This window comes from Heteronotia binoei, chromosome 19 (assembly GCF_032191835.1).
Source record: "Heteronotia binoei isolate CCM8104 ecotype False Entrance Well chromosome 19, APGP_CSIRO_Hbin_v1, whole genome shotgun sequence".
NCBI classification, from domain to species: domain Eukaryota; kingdom Metazoa; phylum Chordata; class Lepidosauria; order Squamata; family Gekkonidae; genus Heteronotia; species Heteronotia binoei.
The window spans coordinates 23,293,100-23,313,537 of record NC_083241.1 but is presented as its reverse complement, the minus strand read 5'-3'; the positions used below and the strand labels follow the sequence as shown (position 1 = coordinate 23,313,537).

At 42.2% G+C, this 20,438-nt stretch overlaps 1 protein-coding gene across 4 annotated transcripts in view; it reads left to right on the top strand.

Annotated features, from left to right (window-relative positions):
• The window catches only part of GABPB1 (GA binding protein transcription factor subunit beta 1), a 50,233-nt gene extending 37,257 nt beyond the window's left edge, over nucleotides 1-12,976 (top strand). For all 4 annotated transcript variants that reach the window (XM_060260129.1, XM_060260127.1, XM_060260128.1 and 1 more), the window contains exons 7-9: nucleotides 3,119-3,304; nucleotides 4,648-4,763; nucleotides 11,801-12,976. In XM_060260129.1, the coding sequence (XP_060116112.1) occupies nucleotides 3,119-3,304; nucleotides 4,648-4,763; nucleotides 11,801-11,950 (452 nt within the window). In that variant the 3' untranslated portion in view covers nucleotides 11,951-12,976. The remainder of the gene's footprint in view (nucleotides 1-3,118; nucleotides 3,305-4,647; nucleotides 4,764-11,800) is intronic.
• Nucleotides 12,977-20,438: the final 7,462 nt, after the last annotated feature.

The following is a 20,438-nucleotide window of genomic DNA, read 5'->3' as shown; positions in this document are numbered from 1 at the left end:
CAGGATAACTATTACAATTTATTACTTAACTAGGAATAAGGCCCCTTGCGAAGACAAATACAATGGGCTCTAGAAAGAGGCTTTGGGCGAATAACCCACCACCCTTGGTGTCTTCTCAACCACCCAAGTGAAGGCATTCAACCCCCCCTCCTCCCTCAAGGGGAGCTGATCTCTGCCATCTGGAGCCCAGTTGTAATTCTGATGATCTCCAGCCCTCACCTGGAGATTGGCAATAGTGATTTCCCAGGAAGAAATGGCTGGTTTGGAGAGTGGAGGGTGTGGCATTATATCTGTCTGAGGTCTCACCCCTCCTCAAACCCCACTCCACTCCTTAAATCTCCAGGAATTTCCTAATGTGGAGTTGGGAACCCTATCTCCTTCCCTTTATCTGCCCCTCTGACTTCAGCTTTCCATCCCTTCCCCCCTCCTTGCAGACATCTTTCTCCACAGTGTGGGGGGGGAGCAGTTTGCATCATTCTCTCCCAGGGAGAAAAGCAGTTTACATCATTCTCCTCTCCCACCTTTGATCTGCACATCAACCCTGTGGGGTAGGTTAGGATGAAAGTCTGTGACTGGTCTGAGATCACCCAGTCAGCTTCCACAGCAAGAACCTGGGTCTGGCAGACCCCACTCTGAAGCCCTAATTCCTATGCCATCCTCAAACTCCACCACAAGATCTCCAGGAATTTCTCACTAACCTGGAACTGGCAGCCTTAGTTAGGATTGGCCCCAATGAGTTCTCCCTCAGATGCCTTTAGTGATACCTTTCAAACCAACGCTCTCTGATAATGTTGTTGGTCTTAAGCACAGGACTTCAGTCTCTCTCTGTCTCTTGCTTTCCCTCCCAATCTCTTTCTGTGTATTTGGTCTGTTGCTGTGGGACATCATTTCCCTACTGGTCTCTGGCTGTTTCCCTTCCAGAGAAGGATAAGGAGGAGCCCTCAGCCAATCAAGGGAAGGCTTTCTCAGGCTCTTTCCCTCCTCCCTTCCCCAGCCAACTGTGGGAAGGGTTTCTTTTTCTCCTCTGCAAAGCAGTGCAACAGGCTGCTCAGCCAATGGGAGAGCCAGAAACTGCCAGAACCAAGGTTGGTTGCCTCTTACTGATAGAATCAGCTTGGCTCAGGCGGGAGACAGGAGCAGACTCAATCGATAGCATGCAGTATTCTTGATTAATGTTTAGATAAGCCAAAGGTTGATGGAGCACACCTGCAACCAATGGGAGAGCTCCATTTTGCCAAGATGAAAGGACTGTTATATCTATTGGATTTCCTCTCCCAAATGCTCAGAACTGATAATATTTTACTCCTCCACTTGCAACTGTGGAATGGCCTTGGGTCAGGCATAGCTCTCATAAGAGATGCCCTTGAAAGGGCAGCTTCTGGGAGAGTTCTCTCAGCCCCACCTACCTCACAAGGTGTCTGTTGTGGGGGAAGAAGATAAAGGAGATTCTAAGCCATTCTAAGGCTCTGATTCAGCGAGAAGGGCAGGGTATAAATCTACAGTCTTCTTTTAAAAATAAAATACATAAAAACAAAATACCTAGTTAAATACCAGTTTCCCCACACCTGCTTAATTCTGAGTGCTCAATAATATTCTAAAAAGGAAAGTACAGCAGCTTATCTGGAGCAGCGGACAGGGTAAGATTACAGTAGATTTCCAGGTGAAGGGGAATGCCAGGTTTTTTGACGATGCCCTTGGAATTCCTCTATGCTGTTAGAACTTGGTACGAAGATGGGACAGTCAGATTCTTAGGGTCCAGTTGTTCAGAGTAAACAGATTGAAGGCAGTAACTTTATTTATGAGTTTTAAAACAAAAAAGTTTCAATGTATTTACATACATCTATAATTGGCAGTGTATTTACATACATCTATCATTGGTGTCATTGGCTTTCCTGCATAAAATTGTGACCAGTTTTTACAACAGTCCCAATGATAAGGAAATCCTCAAAAGACATATAATTGCAAAGACTGTTTGAGTAGAACTATCATTGTAAACAGAATTGTAATTAATGGAAAAGATGAAAGCTTTGTGTCTGATATTTCTGACATAAAATCATGTTCTGCTGTTCCTGATACAAAGCCTTTGGGCATCTATCCCATTTTTTATACTTCAAAGCTCTTGATGTTAATATAACCTTGCTTGAATGTAAATGTGGATACTTGAATTAATTTTGTATATGGTGCTCTTTGTGCTTCATTGTTGTTTCATTGACTTTTGATAGTATCTGTTCCCTTAAAATCTAAAGAAATAGTGGTATCTACCTTGTGCACATTTAAAGGACTAATAAGTTCCCAGAGGCCTGGAAAACGTTATTGCTGGGTTTTATTATGATTCCTCAGGGTCCAGTAAAAATTTAACTGTTCAGTATAATTGAAATGTCAAATATATTTATTTATTTACTTGTAATTATACCAGGCAAAAGCTGCTTAATTTAGGGTGGGGAGGGGCTGCAAAAATTTTCTTTGGTTTTAACCAAAATGTTCGTGACATTAGAATCAGCCGTGAGATTCCTGAGCACATTTTACCAGAGGAAGTTGGCTTTTAGAAAAATTATTACTGAGATGACTTCCTTAACGTTTTGGTATAACAGTTATTTTTGGATCCTGGTGAGTGAAGATGTGTATTCAGGCTCCCTGATAGTTTGCAAACATAGATAAGTTCCTGGTTGGCACTGAGAATCCCCCCCCCCCCCCCCCCCGTCCTTGCTTGAAAGGGAAGCTGTCATAGGACAGCATTCCATTATTTATGTGCCTTGGCTGTCATTGTTTTGGCATACCTGCCTGCTGTTATGAAGTGGATTTCCTATTTGGATTTGAAAGACAGAAGAATTAAAAATGTTAAATCTTTAACCTCACTTCAGGGTACTGAGGAGGTACCCGAGCATCAATGAAACCAATATGCCTTCTGTACGCTTTAGGGATGCTTTAGGCTGATTCTGCATTGAGCAAGGTGTTGGACTAGATGACCTGTAAGCTCTGTTGTGCAAAACAGCACCATCTGTAGAAAAATAACACTATCTGAAAGCATTCAAAATGAGTTCCTGGAAGCATACTTTTTCCAAAAGCAGACTTGTTGATGATAAATGTCCTGATCAGTTGTATTCTGTGTTGTTAATAGTTGTGGCTACAGAGGAAGTCGTGACTGCAGAATCAGTGGATGGTGCAATTCAGCAAGTTGTCAGTTCTGGTGGTCAGCAGGTTATTACCATAGTAACGGACGGCATTCAGCTTGGAAACCTCCATTCCATTCCAACCAGTGGAATGGGTCAGCCTATTATTGTGACTATGCCAGATGGCCAACAAGGTGAGCTGGAACAAGTGTCGTAAAATGAGAAAATCAAATCCTTTTTTTTGTTTTTTAAGTTTAGAGAAGGAGAGAGCAAACATTTTGGTGATTACAACTCTCTCAGTACTCTCTGCAGCCCAAAAAAGTCTTATGAAGAAAACAGAATGAAGAATACAGATAGGGTAGAAAGAAAGAAATGCTCTTATGATGGCTGCTAGCACATAACTACCATTCCATTCCCAGTGAAGGAGGGGAGAGTTCCACAATGTGTCATGTTTTGTCTACATGGCTTAAAGATATTGTTATTTAGTGATAATTAACAAAACTAAAATCTCTGAACATACTTCAACTTGTAGCCCCTTTGTGCACTCAAGGGTTCAATCAGAAATTGGGTTGCATGAGAAATAACTAATCATGGACACATTATAGACCCTCCACTGGCCTCTTTGGCAGCCTAGTATAAATGATAATGTAAATGGTAACCGTTGAGTTTTCGTTAAGGCCAGGCAGGTTGACGTGATAGAGTAAGAGAGTAATGTAAGATTGATCAAAATCAGGAACAAGGTTATGAGATTGAAAACACCATGGAATCCTTCTTTTGTGCAGAGAGAGGTTCTAATTCTTTGACCAGTCATAAGAATAAAAAACAGGCTTAAAGGAGTAGGATTTCCATGCAGTGAGCCCTGGAGGGTTCTTTTCAGGAAATTCCAAAAGAAGCAAAGCAATCAATTGAAGGCTTTTTACATTGTTCATGGAGATTGATTACTTTTTCTAATTTTGCAAGGGAAAATAAACTGCTTCCTTATGTCTCTTATTTGCATAAGGGCAGGATTGGCCAATTGTGTGGGGTGCCTTTGTCTCCCCCTCACCACCTGCATTAGGATTATGAGCTTTATAGGGTTAGGAACCTCATGATTCCCTCATGTCTAGTTCCACCCTGAGCAAATGCATAATTTTTTTCCCTATGTTACTTGTGTCCAGGAATCGCTTTGCTTCAACCACTGACAGATATAAGTGTATATTAAGATCTAGCTGTGCTGGCAGGATCAACTGATTGGTAGACAATTCCTCAAAAAGGAAGCACTATGGAAGCACTGTAGAAGCTAGTATAATTTCATGGATATGCATTGTAAATGTTTATCTGCTCTTATTTTCAACGTGTTTTTCAGTAACTTGTATCTGCAACAACTTGATGAGGTGGAGGTTTAGTGTTATCCAGAACTGCCTATTCCTTTCTTCCTGTTCTGCTCCTCTAGCAATGAATTTTCCCTACTTTTTTTCCAACTGCTTTGTTTGCATATGTTATCTATTTGAAGCCCTATAATCTTCATATTTTTGATAGAAACTTATTTTAATTCAAGTACTTACAGTACCAGCAACAGACATTGCTGAAGAAACGGTAATCAGCGAAGAGCCACCAATCAAGAGGCAGTGCATTGAGATAGTTGAAAATCGGGTGGAGTCTGCAGAAATAGAAGTAAGGAATCTACTAGCTGTGAAAGGATTTATTCAGTTTGACTCAAGTGAATATTTATTTTCTTCTTTCTTTATAGTTAGCAGTTTGCTTGTGGGTTTTTTTTATATTGCTGCCAAATAAGGAATGGCCATCTGTTTGGTTATAATATTTAATATGTATGTCTGTTCTCAGTGTCCCATCATACGTGCTTTGATTCTTGATAAATGCTGAAAGAATATCTGCAGCACTGTTCTGTGACTCAGTATTATTGGAAGAGCAAAAGAAAAAATAATTTATTTGGGGATATAACAATATTCATTTTTGAGAATTATTTATTTGCCAGAAGATAAAATACCTTAACCATTGTGAGTTTTCTTACAAATGGGTGATGTATTCAGCATGTTTGTCTTCCGTCTTCCTGTGTAGCCCCACAGTGGGACTATGCTTGAGCAGGCCAGTCGTGGGCATTTTCTTTCTAGCTTTAAGACTCCAAAATGGGGGTGGCCTGCCCCCTTCGGAGCCGACACATCCACAAACTTCCCCACTGAATGTGTCATGTGCTCTGGCAGTGGGTGCCTCCTTTCCTCAGTTCCTTTTTTGCTGTTGTGGGAGTAGAACTGTTTCTAGTGTGCACCATTCGTTCTGCGCCATTCCAAAAAATAGTTCAATATCTTGCTTGTTCTCATTGGGAAGGTGATCATTAACAGATGTTGTACTCTCTTCTTCCTGGGAGGAGATATTCTTATTAGCTGAGATCCTATCCCTACGGATTTCTGTGCTTGTGAGCCTTCCATAACGGTATCCAACACACTGTTCAAGGAATGCTCAAAATGTGCTTCAAAAATGATCCATACTGATAATCACGAGTTTTACCTCCTTTGTCTAGGTAAAGCTCATAATGTTGGGGCTTTCCTGGTCTGCCAACACTTCACCCTGAAGGCTGGTGCTGATATAGTTCTGTAACTGATAGCAGCAGAAGAATGCTTATAGGCAGTGCTGCTTGGAAAAAAGTGAGTTGGCTGACCTGATTGTCAGCTCAATGAACTTGCTATGATTGGAGAACTGCAGCTAACTGTAGAAAGGAGTGTGACAGTTAGGCAGTTGGGGAGTTGTTGGAGAAGAGAGTGGTGACTTGGGGAGACTCTCCAGTATGAGAAGAGTCTAGAAAGCAGAGTCTGTTTCAGAGCCATTGGAAAAAGGAGACATTCTGGAGGAGACTGTTTCAATAGTCTCTGTGTGTAAAACAAACACACCTTGAGAGGGGAGTTAGTTCTCCAGTCTGAAATTTTAATATCCAGTGTGAAGAGACTGTCAGTCTGGAAGATAATTTGGCAAATGGTTTGAAAAGTTGCCCTAAAAAAAAGCCCTAAACATGTCAAAAGCCCAGGTTATTGATCGTAAAGAGACGATAATAATGATCTTGCCAGAGAAAAGGGTCTAGTAGGAAAACCCTAGTATTAAACAAAAAAGGATAAAGCTGAGTACACTCTCAAGTCTGTGTGACAAACAAATGTTAAATTCAAAGGGAAACAGTAATACCTAAGAAAAAGCACTGTAACATCTGTAATATCTTCAGTGAAAGCAAAACAAGTGTGAAAATGTCTCTTGTGTCTTCAACACCATAAGGTGCAGTTCTGTAATTATCTTTAACTTTCTGTCTACCAATTCCAAACCCCGAATACTATGTGCATCGCCACGGAAAAACTGTACGATGTATAACATCAAGATTTTAATATTAATCTAATCTTAGAATGCTTTTTAATTACAATGATGATTAATTTTATAAATGTTTGAGTTTAATATGTATGTACATATAATATGTATTGTTTTAATTGTTGAAGTACCTGTGTTGTGAGCTGCCCTGAGCCTGCTTCGGCAGGGAGGGCGGGATACAAATTAAATATTATTATTATTATTAATGTAAATATTAATTCCCTTCCCTGCCGGTTTGTTAGAATCTAAACACTGTTTAACTGTTCAAATGTGCCTAGAGTGCCATTTGTGAAGGGGCATGTTGGTAAACTGATGCAGCACAAGGTTGATCATTTTAGAGATGACTAAGCCCCTAGGCTTAAAGGTGCATTATGGGAGAAGGCCTTGCCCTCCTTGATTTTGGCTAAGCCAATTCCTAGCCCTGAGTCACCACATATTGGTGACCAATAGTCCACTGCTCCTTGTCCTTAGTGCTTGCTTCCCTTTGATGTCTCCTGTTCTTTAGCCATCCTCTCTTGGAAGGTGGCATTCTTAGTAGCCATCACCTCAGCCAGGAGGATTAGCAAGCTGGCGGCTCTTAGAGTTGATCCCTCTTTTCTTAAGATACATCTCAGTGTTTTATTTATTTATTTGTAATTTGTATCCCGCCCTTCCCACCAAGTGGCTCAGGGCGGCTTACAGCATATAAAATCTAACATAAAATATAAAAGTTTAAACATTTCGTACATTTTACATGATTAAAATTTAAACAGTTCACACAAATTGCATAGTTAAAATATTAAAACATACAGCAATCTTATAAAACTACACTCGATTTCAGATTTCAGTGCCGGTTAGTTGTAAGCCTGCCGGAAGAGGGCTGTCTTACAGGCCCTGCGGAATTGAGCAAGATCCCGCAGGGCCCTTACCTCTTCCGGCAGCTGGTTCCACCAGGAAGGGGCCATTACGGAAAATCCCAGTTTGGATTTTTTCCCTTTTCTCCTGTCTAGGTTCCACCAGTTTTCTCCCCACCCCCCACCCAAGTTTGTAGGCAGAAAAGACCCTACACACTTTAGATGTTAGGAGGGCTCTCCTGTTTTACTGAGAAAGGACCAAGTCTTTTCAGAAATATAAAAGATTGTTTATTTGTTATTGGGGTCCTAAGAAAGGGAGAGCAGCATCAGCCCAATCAGTGGCCAGGTGGGTTGTAGCTGTGATTTGTTCCTGTTATAAGATTGTGGGGCAGTCATGTCCTCTTGAAGTGGAGGCCCACTTCACATGAACATAAGATTCATCAGCTGTGTTTCATTGTAAGGTCCCACTCTTCCATCCACCAACCTGGTTGGTGGAAGATACTTTTGTAAAGTATTATGCTTTCAGCCTGCAGGCAAGAAAATAAGTTGGATATTGGGAAGGCTGTGCTGTTCCTGCTGGCCTAGTGTTGGGGTGTGGCCTAATATGCAAATGAGTTCATGCTGGGGTTTTTCTACAAAAAAAAAGCCTTGTGTGCAGGAATTTGCTAGTACAGTTGCAGTACTAAGCATACTTAACTGGAAGGGAATCTCACAAAAAATATCCCAGTAAGTATGGTTAGACTTATGCTGTAAGGGGGGAGGGAACTGATGTAATAGAGAGAAGGGGGGTTGTATTGATGGTAATTATTTTGGCAGTCTTATTTCAGCAAAGCCATGTTTGCAGCCGAGCTTCCTCAGTAGCTTTTATTCAGTGATTAAAGTGGAAACGGAGACTGAATTTCACTTATTCATAAAAGCATGGAGTACTTTTAAATAAGGCAGGGAATTTTGGTTTGGGTAAGGATCAAAACAAAGCCACTTCCAAGGCAATTATTTTTAATGATAGAACTGCTGCCTTTTGCATCATGTAAAATAACAGAATGTCATGATCTGATCTTTGGTTATCAGCCAAAAAAATCTTAGTTCAGGATATCTCATAGGAAATGTCTGTTGCTTTGAACTCAAGTATCTTCCTTTACTGAGAGTCCATTCTCTGTCATAAAAAAAAAATTAACATGGAAGAATGGTCAGCTTGGTGAATGACTTGATGTCATTTTGTTTCTTAAAGACAAACCTACACAAATTTCATTTAAAGAGGAACATCCTTTAGAGAAGCAAGTTTACATAAGAATCTCAGGTAGATAATATAACAGGAACATGAGTAAAGTATGTGAAGAAATTTCATTTAAAGAGGAACATCCTTTAGAGAAGCAAGTTTACATAAGAATCTCAGGTAGATAATATAACAGGAACATGAGTAAAGTATGTGAAGAAATGGATTGTCTCCTGGGAGGTTGGGAAGCAGCCAGCCTCTACTTCGTATTGAAATTTTTCTGTGTGTGCTCTGGGCAGAGCATGGCTGGGAAGGAGGAAGTCCATCAATGGCTTTACAGGCTCACCTCTTAAGAAATGTTAATAAGTCTTGCTAGAGACAATGGGATGAGCAAGCCTCCTCTCCCCCTTCTTCATTCAGGGAGCAGAGAGTTGGTGGGTGACAAATTCTAGATAGACTGAGGAAGGAACTTCCTGGAGACAACAGAAAAAGATGCCTTGACGTGGGCTGACTGGGGTTAAATGGGAAGGGGAAACAGAGGGGGGAAATTCTCCTTGCAACAGGAAATAGCTCTTTTTTCCTGGGGTCCTGTGTTGATGAAGAAAGAGACAGAACTCTCCTCTGAACAGATGGCCCTTGACCGTATGGTAGATCCGAACATCTGAAGGGAGCCTGAAAGTAAAGGGAACTTTCTAGGAATCTAGAACAGCTAAGCTAAAAGAGCGTGTCCCATATTTTACCTTCAGATAGGGCATGCATAGCGAAAGAGACAGAGGATTTGCATTTTGCCAATTTCTTTTTATTCCATTGCTTAAATGTAGTGCTGTCCTAAAAGTATGCTGGTAAAGTCATTTTCTTTTTAATAATATTTTATAATTTTTAATTCTGACAGTAGTTCTCTGTACCACATGGACCTCCACTGTTTCAGTTGTGCTATTTTAAAAGGTAGTCCCTGGAGGAGGGAAGGCAAGAAGTTGGCAATGTGACCAGGGGCACACAAGGCATTAAACTGTCCCTGAGGTAACCAGGCATTGGAGACACAAAGGCAAGACCTCAGAACTGGGAAAGGGAGCTGGGAGCCCCGATCCTCTCAGTGGGAAGTCCCTTTATTGATCAGGTGGTGGTAGCGGCTTCTCCAGAGAGCTGAGTTGGGAGCCCCTAGGAGGACAGGGCAGAAAGGGGGCCTGCAGGCCAGAGCAGGCACGTTCTACTACAGAGTACCAGAGATTGCAGCAGGTGTTAATAGCCAGCCTGCTGCACAGAGTGGCCTCAAAGTTACATTTTCATAATTGTGCTATATAGTGGTTGTAACAGGAATGGGGAATATTTGTGCCATCGTTGGGAGTAGAGTCAAACTTGATGTGTTCATTCAGACAGCAGTAGCGCTAATAGGACTCCTTTTGCTAACAGGACTCCCTTATTTTCCTTTTGCAAAAAGTTACAGTGCCCTGTTCCTACAGAGGCAGCCTGGGAGGTTTGTCGTGCCATTCCCATTAACCTTGTAAGACTTTGCCATTTCTCTGCTCTGCCCCTCCACCTTTCCTTTCCCCATTCTATTAGCTGGGTGTGGTGAAGTGGACTGCCCTGTTCCCATAGTATCTTGCAGGAAGGCACAGCTAGCAGGTGGCACAGGCCAAGTGCTCTAGTTTTTATGTGTGCGGGAGAAGCCCTGTAGTGGGGGAGGGAGCCAGGATAGAGAGACCAAGGTATGAGAATAAGGGGCCCAACCATATTCCATACATTAGTCTTGTTTTTCCTGCTGGTTTCCTTGGTCTGCAAATCAGAAGCAAGTGGGTCCCTCCTGTCCTTGGTGGCATGTTGCAATAGACGTTGGCAGCAAGTGACTTATTTGTTCTGATGTCATGGAGCATAGGAGTCACAACCCATCTAACTGCCGTTGGATAGGAGTTCTTATGTCACAGAGGAGTACAGCAGGCTAGCACATAGTTACTGAGTGACTGCTAGGAGGTTTAAGATACTGTAGAGAAGAGGTGTTGAACTAATTTGTTATGAGGGCCAGTCTGTTTTAAAATAATGATCACGTTTCTCATAGAAATGATTACCTTCTGACTCTCAAGCTATACTCCCATCTTGAATCAAATCTTCACTTCTGTAAAGCTGGGCATTCTTGCGATTCTCAAATGCTTCTGCATCTGGGCCTCAACAAACCATATCTATTGGTAATGAGTTAGATGGGTTCTGATCTTCAGAAGGCCATGTAATTGTTGCCACTCTGAATACTTAACTGCTCTTCAAGGCTACTCAATGCTGGGTCTCTAGACTCCCTTCTCGGTGTGCTTCCCCGAGAGGCCAGCCAGGTTTGTTCTGTTTCTATGTGACACAACATCCTCAATGATCTTTCCAGTCAAGTCCAGCAAAAGTCCCTCTATATTTCTGGCCATATCTGTGACAAATGTATTGCCTTTTGTAGCCCCATCCTGTGAACCCTTTAGAAACAGAGTCTAGTGTGCAGTTGTGGAAGCAAGAAAAAATACCAGAAAAATGGGGTTGGATTATAAAAGTTACGTCATGGAGTGAAATGGACAAATTAACAAGAAAACTAAGAAACTGTGATTTAGAACTTTTTAATCGGGAGTGGAAGAAATTTAGAAGATATGTAGAGAAAGAGTGGAAGATAAAAGGACATTGGACAATTTTTGATGATTAAGATTTTTAAGTTTTTTAAGATAAGAATATAACTTTTGAAGGGGGAATATTTCTCTTTATTATTCTTTATTTTTTCTTGATAGTTAAGGGTACCTTTAATATCTGTTTTTTAAAAAAAAAAAATAACACTGGCGGGGGTCAAGTAATGGGGGGAGGGGTGGAAGGAAAGTAAGATGTGGGGTAGAATGATGATTTTTTTTTTTATCCTAAACTTTTTATAAGTTGTAGATTTAGTTCTACTACCATATGTTACTAATAAAATTGGTTATACCAGAAACAGAGTCTAGTGAAACAGACATTCTCATTTTCACTGAGCTTTTGAGACACAGGGAAACTGGCTAGGAGTTAAATGATTTGGTGTAAAAAAACTACCTAGGGTTTATATGCACACCTGTACCTGAACTAGGCCTAATCAGAGTCATCCAGAACACATTAAAACAAATCAAAGGTAGCAGAGAAGTCAGCACGTTCTCCCACTTCCTTATTCTTAACTCCCACTGTAGCTTTGATGTTTTGCTGGCCATAACTCCCTTTATCAGACCTAGGGAGTTTTATAAGTGGGATTTCAGCAGAGCCATGGACCTCAGTTTTGTTTTGTTTTTTTACATGATCTTTGTGTTTTGTTTTAACAGGAAAGAGAAACTTTACAGAAACAGCTGGATGAGGCCAACCGAGAGGCACAGAAGTATCGTCAGCAGCTACTAAAGAAAGAGCAGGAGGCAGAGGCCTATCGGCAGAAATTGGAGGCCATGACCCGCCTTCAGACTAAAGAAGCTGTTTGAATGGCTTGAAGGGAGCATTTTGTAAAGCCAGTTAAGAAAACCCACAGTACACTCTGGACCTGTCTGCCATAATAGGTACAGACCCAGGAATTATGCACGAGAGAAGATACTACGGGTTTGAAACTGGACTTAAAAAGCCATGAGCTCTGATGAAATGTTCTTGTATCATAACAAAAAACAAACTCACTCAAATTTAGACATTTTGTGCAAAAAAATATTTAAAAATACTGTAAATAGTTTTTTTTTACAGTTTCCAAAATTAGTTGCTTAATCTTTTTGGAGGGATCCACAAACATGCAAAGCCAATGTTTTTGTGACTTTTTTGATTTTAGTACAAAATTGCTGAAATACAGAGCAGTTTTAAGGGTGATAACTGTTGATTTAAACTGACAGTGTGAAAATGAATTATGTAAAAGAACCAATCCGGAAAGCTAGCAACTTTAAGCGTCTGAGAAAATGCATTTTCTGATGGAAACCTTTTGTACAGCTTTAAGTAGTTGTCTCAGCCTCTGAAAACCATGTTTTTTGTGTATTTTTTTTTTTTTTTAGAAAAACTGTAATTTTTTATATTTAATTTCTGGTATATTCAAGTAGATTGACATGTATATGAAGCTGATATTTTTTAAATGTTTCAGTTTGTACATAATGCTGCATGTTTTTATAATTTCTATACACATCTTACATAAGTATTTTTCAGGAAAGAGTGGGGAAAATTATGACAAAAATATTTAGCCTATAGGTCATGGAGGAGGAGAAGCCAGTGGACAGGGTTTTTTTGTTTTAATTGGGAGTGACATTTCTTGGAAGAATGTATGTTGGCAAGGGGGGGGAAGTAAACCAAAATCAGTATTCCTGTAATATTAATCATTTGAAAGTTTGGCAGCTGGGAGCATAAAAACCTATTTCAAGTGTGTCTTCATTGAACTGTGGCCACGTTCCTGCAAGTAGAGATCAAAATAAGGAGCTGTTCTCAGTCAGCTTCTAGCTTAACTTCCCCTCCTCTGCCATGCCACCTTTATGGCTGATCAGCTGTGCTGAACATGCCACAATTTGGTGGCCCAGTTGCTTTACAGCATAATAAATAAGGCAGAAATGGTGAAGACCCCCCCACGCAACGGATATAGGGCACTAATGGGGAGGATGCTGGAGACGATGGGGTTCCCTTAAAAGGCTATTTGTATACAGGTCTGGATTCATCTGGTTGATCACAAATGAGTTTCCTTGCATGCAATGCAAGACCAAGTAGCATCTGTGGAACGGCACCAATGTGCTGGGCAGGGAGGAGGTTAACTAGGAGCCTTTCTAGAGAGCACTTTTATACCTTGCAGGACTGTAGCCTCCTGCTGGAATCGGCTTTCAACTGACTTGTGTTCACTTCAACAGGAACTGCGTGGCAAAGCTTCCATGCTCCTGTGCTACTGCTGTTTCAGTAGTTTCAGCTCTTGTTTGTTTCATTGGGGCGTGCGGAAGAGAGCCTCTTTCTGTTGATGCTTGGTTGTGCCCTTTGTCTCTGCACAACAGTAACAAATATTATTTTTACTGATGATTTCTTCAGACAACAAACCAAAACTGAGATTGCCCTCATCATGAGTTCTAGAGGCCAGTTTCTACATTTAAAATAACAACTTTAAAACAACAACAACCTGGTTTGACGTTGTCACCTGCACTTGTTTCTATGATAATGTTTTGTGTTTGTGCAGTAATCAAAGACATTATACTTAGCATTTCCAGTGTAAAGTTGACTTTTAAAAAGCATTATAATAGCAGTTAATGGGATGATGATCCTAAATGTGGTTACAGGTTTGGAGTTCTGGCTGATTATTGGAAATGAGTGTGGGGTTTTTTTAGGACTGGGACTCCTATCTTTAGCACATCCATGACAAGTAGGTAGTATTTGTAAATGGGGATTAATGGGAACATACATTAAGTGGCATACTAAGGGTCCCACAACTCAGGCATTGTCTACATACACACCAGAATGAAGTAGTGGAGGATTGTTATCACTTGAGACTACAAGTGGGAGATTTCATTTTGAACTCCACCCTGTTTTTTTGTTTTGTTTTTTTTAAACCAACTACCTTTGTGAAGAAAGCTAGTGTCTCCCTGGCTATTCAATTTTCTGCTTGCAAGAAACATTTTGTGCTGGGGAGTATTCATAAATGGGATTTCCCCACTTATTCTTAAGTGGCATAGCCTATTCTACCACCTCAGGGCTCTTCCACCTCATTGTACTGTAGTGGCAGATGGATGAAATAAAATTGTGGCTTCTAGACTTTCACTTAGACCATACTGCCTTAAAGACTGAGTGCTGTATTCCATCACACTTTGAACTACTGTGCAGCTCCTTTATTTCAAAATATAGCTTGGGGTTTTTCTCTCTCCAATTTTCAGTGGTTTATTCCAAGTGAATTGGGACATGCACTGGATGTCTTCTTAATGGGTTGCCAGATGAAAGGGAGCTTCTCATCCCGTGATGATGGCACAGAAGGGCAATTGGAAAATTTCATGCTGTTGGAGGATAGGAAGATGACAAAATGTCATGTTGGGAACCAGGAACTCACCGCAAGATTTGGAAAATATCCGGTGAAAACAAAATTTGGTGGAGCAAGTGGCCGCTCACCACTTGATACCTGCGAGAGGAGTCTTCTGTGTTCAGCCCTCCACTGTGTTGCATTACTACAACGCAAGGCTCAAAGGGGGCGGCAAATGGAAGGTGGTAGCATTGGACAAGATGTAATAATGCAAGAGGGCGCTGGGCTCTCGGATCTTCTCTAAGCTGCCCTGCAGGAGTAGCACAGAGTGGGAGAAATGTAGAAAATCTGCTCTGGGGAACAGAGGTCTCCAGAGTCACAGACTGCTGTCTGTTTAGATAGTGTGATGTGCTAGGTGCAATCACAGAATTGTTCTCAGACCAAGGATGGGAAAGACTTCCATGGTAGATTCTGCTGTTGTCATCGGTAATTTGCCTGTTCCCCAGAAGTAATGTTTTCAACACTTCCAACTTTTTCTCCACTACTAAATTATACATTTCCTCCTGAGTGGGTTTCTGGGGATTTCCCTCAGCCATTTCGCAAAACCCCCAAGCTCCTGCCTTGCATTGCACGCGGGTTCTTGTCTCCATATACCTTGTTTTTGATTTGTGCTTTGCTGTGTCAATGTTTCAGTGCTTTTATGAAAATGTATAACTTTATAAATCATCTAGAATTACCTATACAAAATAATTGCCCTTAAAACTGTACTCTGGCCTACTTTTTCTATTTACAATTAAATATCTTTTCCACACGTGGTGTTGGGTCCTTTCCCTTTCAAATTGTTACCACTATATAAATATGTCTGTAATTACTTAAGTCAGGGGTCACCAAAGGTGCCTGTGGGCACCTTTGGAAATGTGATACCATGTGGTGGGCACAACCACAAAACAGCTACCACTAGAGGCTAAGCCAGCCATAGAACGGCTCCCATGGCGTGCTTTCAGTCACACATTGAAGATCTTTGTGCTGTGGTGGTAGCTGCTCCCATAGTAATATTTTTAAAACTTTAATTTAATTGGAAAGGTAATTTCCAAAATATCCCTCCTAATGGCTTCTCTGTTCCTTTCCAAATTTCCTTTCCAATTAAAGTTTACTTGAATCGAATATTTTTAAAAATTTGCACAGCCAATCAAATCTCCAAAGGCCAATCAGGGGCTTTGCTAGGCAAGAGTATCACCTGGCCTCTCCCACTTTCCTAAAGCACATGACCAGAAAAGGTGTCAGTGGACATCACGCTTGGGACCCCCTGACTGGCTACATTTATCTTACGGCTACTGTGTATAGTATATATTAAGAAAATAGTATATACTTAGAAGGAGCCCCGTGGCACAGAGTGGTAAGCTGCAGTACTGCAGTCCAAGCACTGCTCACAACCTGAGTTTGATCCTGGCGGGTTCAGGCAGCCGGCTCCAGGTTGACTCAGCCTTCCATCCTTCTAAGGTTGGTAAAATGAGTACCCAGCTTGCTTGGGGGAAAATGTAGATGACTGGGGAAGGCAATGGCAAAGCACCCTGTAAAAAGTCTGCCAAGAAAATGTGATGTGACAACACCCCAGAGTCGGAAATGACTGGTGCTTGCACAGGGGACTGCCTTTACCTTTTTAGACACTTAGAAGATTGCATCCTGTGATTCTGCCTGTCACTGTCAAATTAATCAAAATGGCTCCAAGCAGAAATATTTTTCAAGGTCCTAAGTGTCAAGTACTGCATAGTCTTCATTAATTATGAGCGCTATGTTTATTTGAAAAAGCTGCTTCAGGCAAGACTTCGTCTTGATAGAACTGAAAAGTCAGATACAGACAGTCAATTGTATGGGTTGATTCAGACCGTTATTTCATTTGAGTAAAAAGCATCTTTTTCCTACTAATTAAGCAGCACCCTGTCCCCCTATCACATTCCAGTTACAACAAGCCACAGCCAAGTGATAGTCTCTTGAGGGTACGACCTTGAAAGTCTAGGCGTACTACATACCTCAGGGTGAGAAAAGGATAAGTTTCACAGGCACAATATGTATGATTAGCTAGCCAGCTGCATCTACAAACACAATAGCCCAGTTTTACAAGATCTGAACCAACATGGAAGTGCTTGTTGCAAGGAGACACCTTGACACTTTCTAAGCCAATTGACTTCAACAGACTTAGGGGCAAACTATTTACAGTGGCCACAGATCCTACCCATGAGCACCAATGCCATTTTAAGGACCATCTTAGCCATTTATAAGTGCTGCACAGTGCACCAGGAAGATCTTGTTCTCTTCCCTTCATCTTTTCAAGTGCTGAACCAATCCTGCCCCCCCCCCCCATTCGTAAATAGATGAATGTCACTAAAATGGAACAGATGACCATGGGTAGAACTGTGGCCACTGTGACGCCAAGTTTGGCTCTTAGAAGGGTGTAGTTCCAGTGAAGATTGTACTAAAGAAGTAATAATTTCTCTTTTGGAGTCCCAGTGAACAAGAGTTGTCTTTTCACTTGGCTGCCCGATTTCTCAGAGGAGACTCTTTAGGCTGGGAGATAGCTTCAAACTTGGCTAAGCAAAGGCCTCTACTCTGCCAAACTACAATTCCCAGGATTCCTGGGACTTTGTTCTTATATGTCAGTATCAGTTTTGGAGAAAAGCCCTCGAAGGAGATTCTTCCTATCCCTTGTCTGGACTTCTGGCTCCTTAGAAGGGCTTCTAGGTAACCTCAGCCAGATGAAGCAGACCACAGGCTGAACTAGGTAGGCAATGAAGGACAAACCTTCAGAAAAGCGGAAAGAGAAATATGCAGGGCTTTTTTTGAGCCGCAGGGCTCAAAACAGTTCCATCTGGCTTGATGCCAGGGGTGTGGCCTAATATGCAAATGAGTTCCTGCTGGGCTTTTTCTACAAAAGAAGTCTCTGTATATAATGATAGTTTGTACTCAGGGCCTGTAACAGTAAATACAGAGTTTTAAGGGACAAAAAGGCCCTGTTCAGCCACACAGTATAATCAGATGTCGCTGCTGTTTCCTTCCGGATTTAAAGTGGCTGATCAGACAGCAACACCTGCCTCCCCATATTAACTCGTGGTAGCCCCCCCCCCCTTCTCAGAACCAGATTATTTTGTTACCTGCTCCTTTGCGGTGTTTTTTGAGTTCTCCGGTTGCACCTCGTCGTTTTCTCCATCTGGATATTTCTGCTGTGATATTAACCAACTTCCAGATGTCTAAAGGCTGTCCCAGAGCAAAAGGAGCCTCAGACATCTGGTTTACGGTCGCCATTTTTTTTTTACTACTTAGCGATGTGCGCATAACTGCATAACCACATAATGTTTTAACCTATGTGCATAATGCGTGCATCCGCATAATAGTGGAGGGGAAAAAAGAACTGCATGGTGGCATCGTGTGGATGGCAGAAGACAGTTTCACCGCGGCGTGATTTCAATTGCAGTATGGCAGTCTGATCAATAATATCCGGAACAAAGATATTTGGAACAGAACCGGGTCAGTTTAACCTGGTGTCAGGCGATGGAATCTCAAGGCAGTATTCATTGAAACAATGTATACTTTATTGGAAACTCATAGCTGGATACCGAAGTTGAGACTAATGCCTGAAAGCAGGAGGTTACTATTCTTAAGGAATCTACATCAAAGGCTTCTCTAAACAAAGTCCCCATTCCTATAACATAAAGGGCGTGAAGGTGCAAACTTTCACACCAGGGCTTCGACTTATCGTCTTTCCCTGGGAAGATGCCTGGTGGCCGTGTTATCTACCAATGGTCGCATTCTTTTGTTCTTTGGTAACATAAACAAAGTTTACACATCAATCGTTGTCCCTTTGGGTATGCACATTGGTTACAGCATAATGAAAGCCTGGGGTTAGTACAAAGAGTCCATATGGTTAGTATTCTACATTTGTAATATATTTAGAGTTACAGAGCCTGACATACTGCCCCCCCTAAGCTCATGCTCAGGGTTTGTCTAGGTGCAGTAAGTAAAACTTTTTCAGAAGTAGGGGAGCGCGTAGGTCTGGGGATTTGACCCATTCGTCGCATCTGGGAGGGAAGTACTTCCAACAGATCAAGAAGTATAATACCCCTCGTTTTATTTTGGCATCTAATATTTCCTGCACCTCATGATGACTCTGACCCTTCACTTGAATAGGTGTAGATGTTGTGGGACGAGGGTGCCATGATGTAGGCCCAGGATCTTTTTTCAGGAGACTGCAATGGAAAACGGTGAATTTTACGAAACATCCTTGGTAGGTCTAGTTCTACAGTCACTGAATTTATTACTCGTTTGATCTTGAAAGGTCCCAAGTATTTGTATGCTAATTTTCTGGATGCTTGTGGTAATGGTAAGTTCTTGGTTGAGAGAAACACTGTATCCCCCACTTTGAAATCCCACTCCAGTGAGTGTTTTTTATCAAATTGTATTTTATAGTCTCGTTTGGCGGTCACTAATGACCTTATCCAGGAAAGAGTGTAATTCAACAACGTGCTGGAAAAACAAGGGGGCCAGCTTCTTGGTGGTGGGAAGTTGCTTGCAAGGAATGAAGTGTGCCTGCTTGGAAAAAGTGTCCACCACCACCAGGATTACCGTTCGCCCCTGAGATGCTGGTAATTCGACTATAAAGTCCATAGATACTACTGACCACTGCCGCTCGGTGGTGGGGGTGGGGTGGAGCAGGCCGGGAGGTTTTCCTCCTCTCTTTTTGGCCATGATACACGTGGGGCAGGAGGCTACGAATTCTGAGATATCTTTTTTCATTTTGGGCCACCAGAACTGTCTTACTAAGTGCAGCGTTTTTACGTAGCCAAAATGGCCCGCTAATTTACTGTTATGGCAGTGCTGCAGTACTTCCTGGCGGAGGGTTTTTGGGACGTACAACTTCCCTTTGTGGTACCAAAACCCTCCTTCCCCTTTCACTAGCCCGTCGGGGCGCTCCTCCCCCTCTTGTTCTGTTTCGGTGATCAGTTTATTGCCCCCCCATGGCTCTGGGTTCCCGGTCTTTTTTCCTGACCAGGTGGTAACTCCCCCTGCTACTGCTGGCGGGGGGATGAGGGAGTCTATGGTTTCCTCTCTTTGGCTCTCTTGCTGGGGCAGCTGGGAGAGGGCGTCCGCTAAAAAGTTCTTAAAGCCTGGTATGTGCCGGAGAGTGAAATCAAATTTGGCAAAGAACCCCGCCCACCGAATTTGCTTGGCGGTTAATTTTCGGCACCCAGTAAGCGCCTCTAGGTTTTTGTGACCTGTCCATATTTCAAACGGCACTCTTGCTCCCTCAAGCCAAGAGCGCCATGTCTTCAATGCGAACGTTACTGCAAATGCTTCCTTGTCCCACACTGACCAATTGCGTTGTTCGTTAGAAAACTTTTTGGATATATAACCGCACGGTCGTAATCTGCCTTCATCATCTTTCTGCATCAGTATTGCTCCGACAGCTACATTGGAGGCATCACATTGCACCACGAAGGGTTTCAGTTCATTTGGGTGTGCCAGGATGGGTTCACTAGTGAACAGTTGTTTCAGTTTGTCGAACGCCTGTTGGCATTTGGGAGACCATGCCAGCTTAGTTCCCGGTCTGTTCGCCTCGCGGCCCTTCCCCTTAGTTTTCAGTAGGTCAGTTAATGGCAGCATTACTTTGGCAAAGCCTTCTATGAACCCCCTGTAAAAACTGGCGAACCCGAGGAAAGATTGGAGCTGTTTGCGTGTCCTCGGAGGTTCCCAATCTAATACTGCTTGTATTTTAACTGGGTCCATGGCTAGTCCCTTCCCCGAGACTCTGAATCCCAAGTAGTCAAGTTCCTCCTGATGAAACTCGCATTTCGACAACTTGCCATTTCGGCACTGGATCCATTCCAGTCCGGCTTCTGGCCAGGTCACGGGACGGACACAGTTCTGGTCACCCTCATAGATGAACTTATGCGACATCTGGATCAGGGCGGCTCTGCAGTGCTGTTGTTATTGGATCTGTCAGCCGCCTTTGATATGGTTGACCA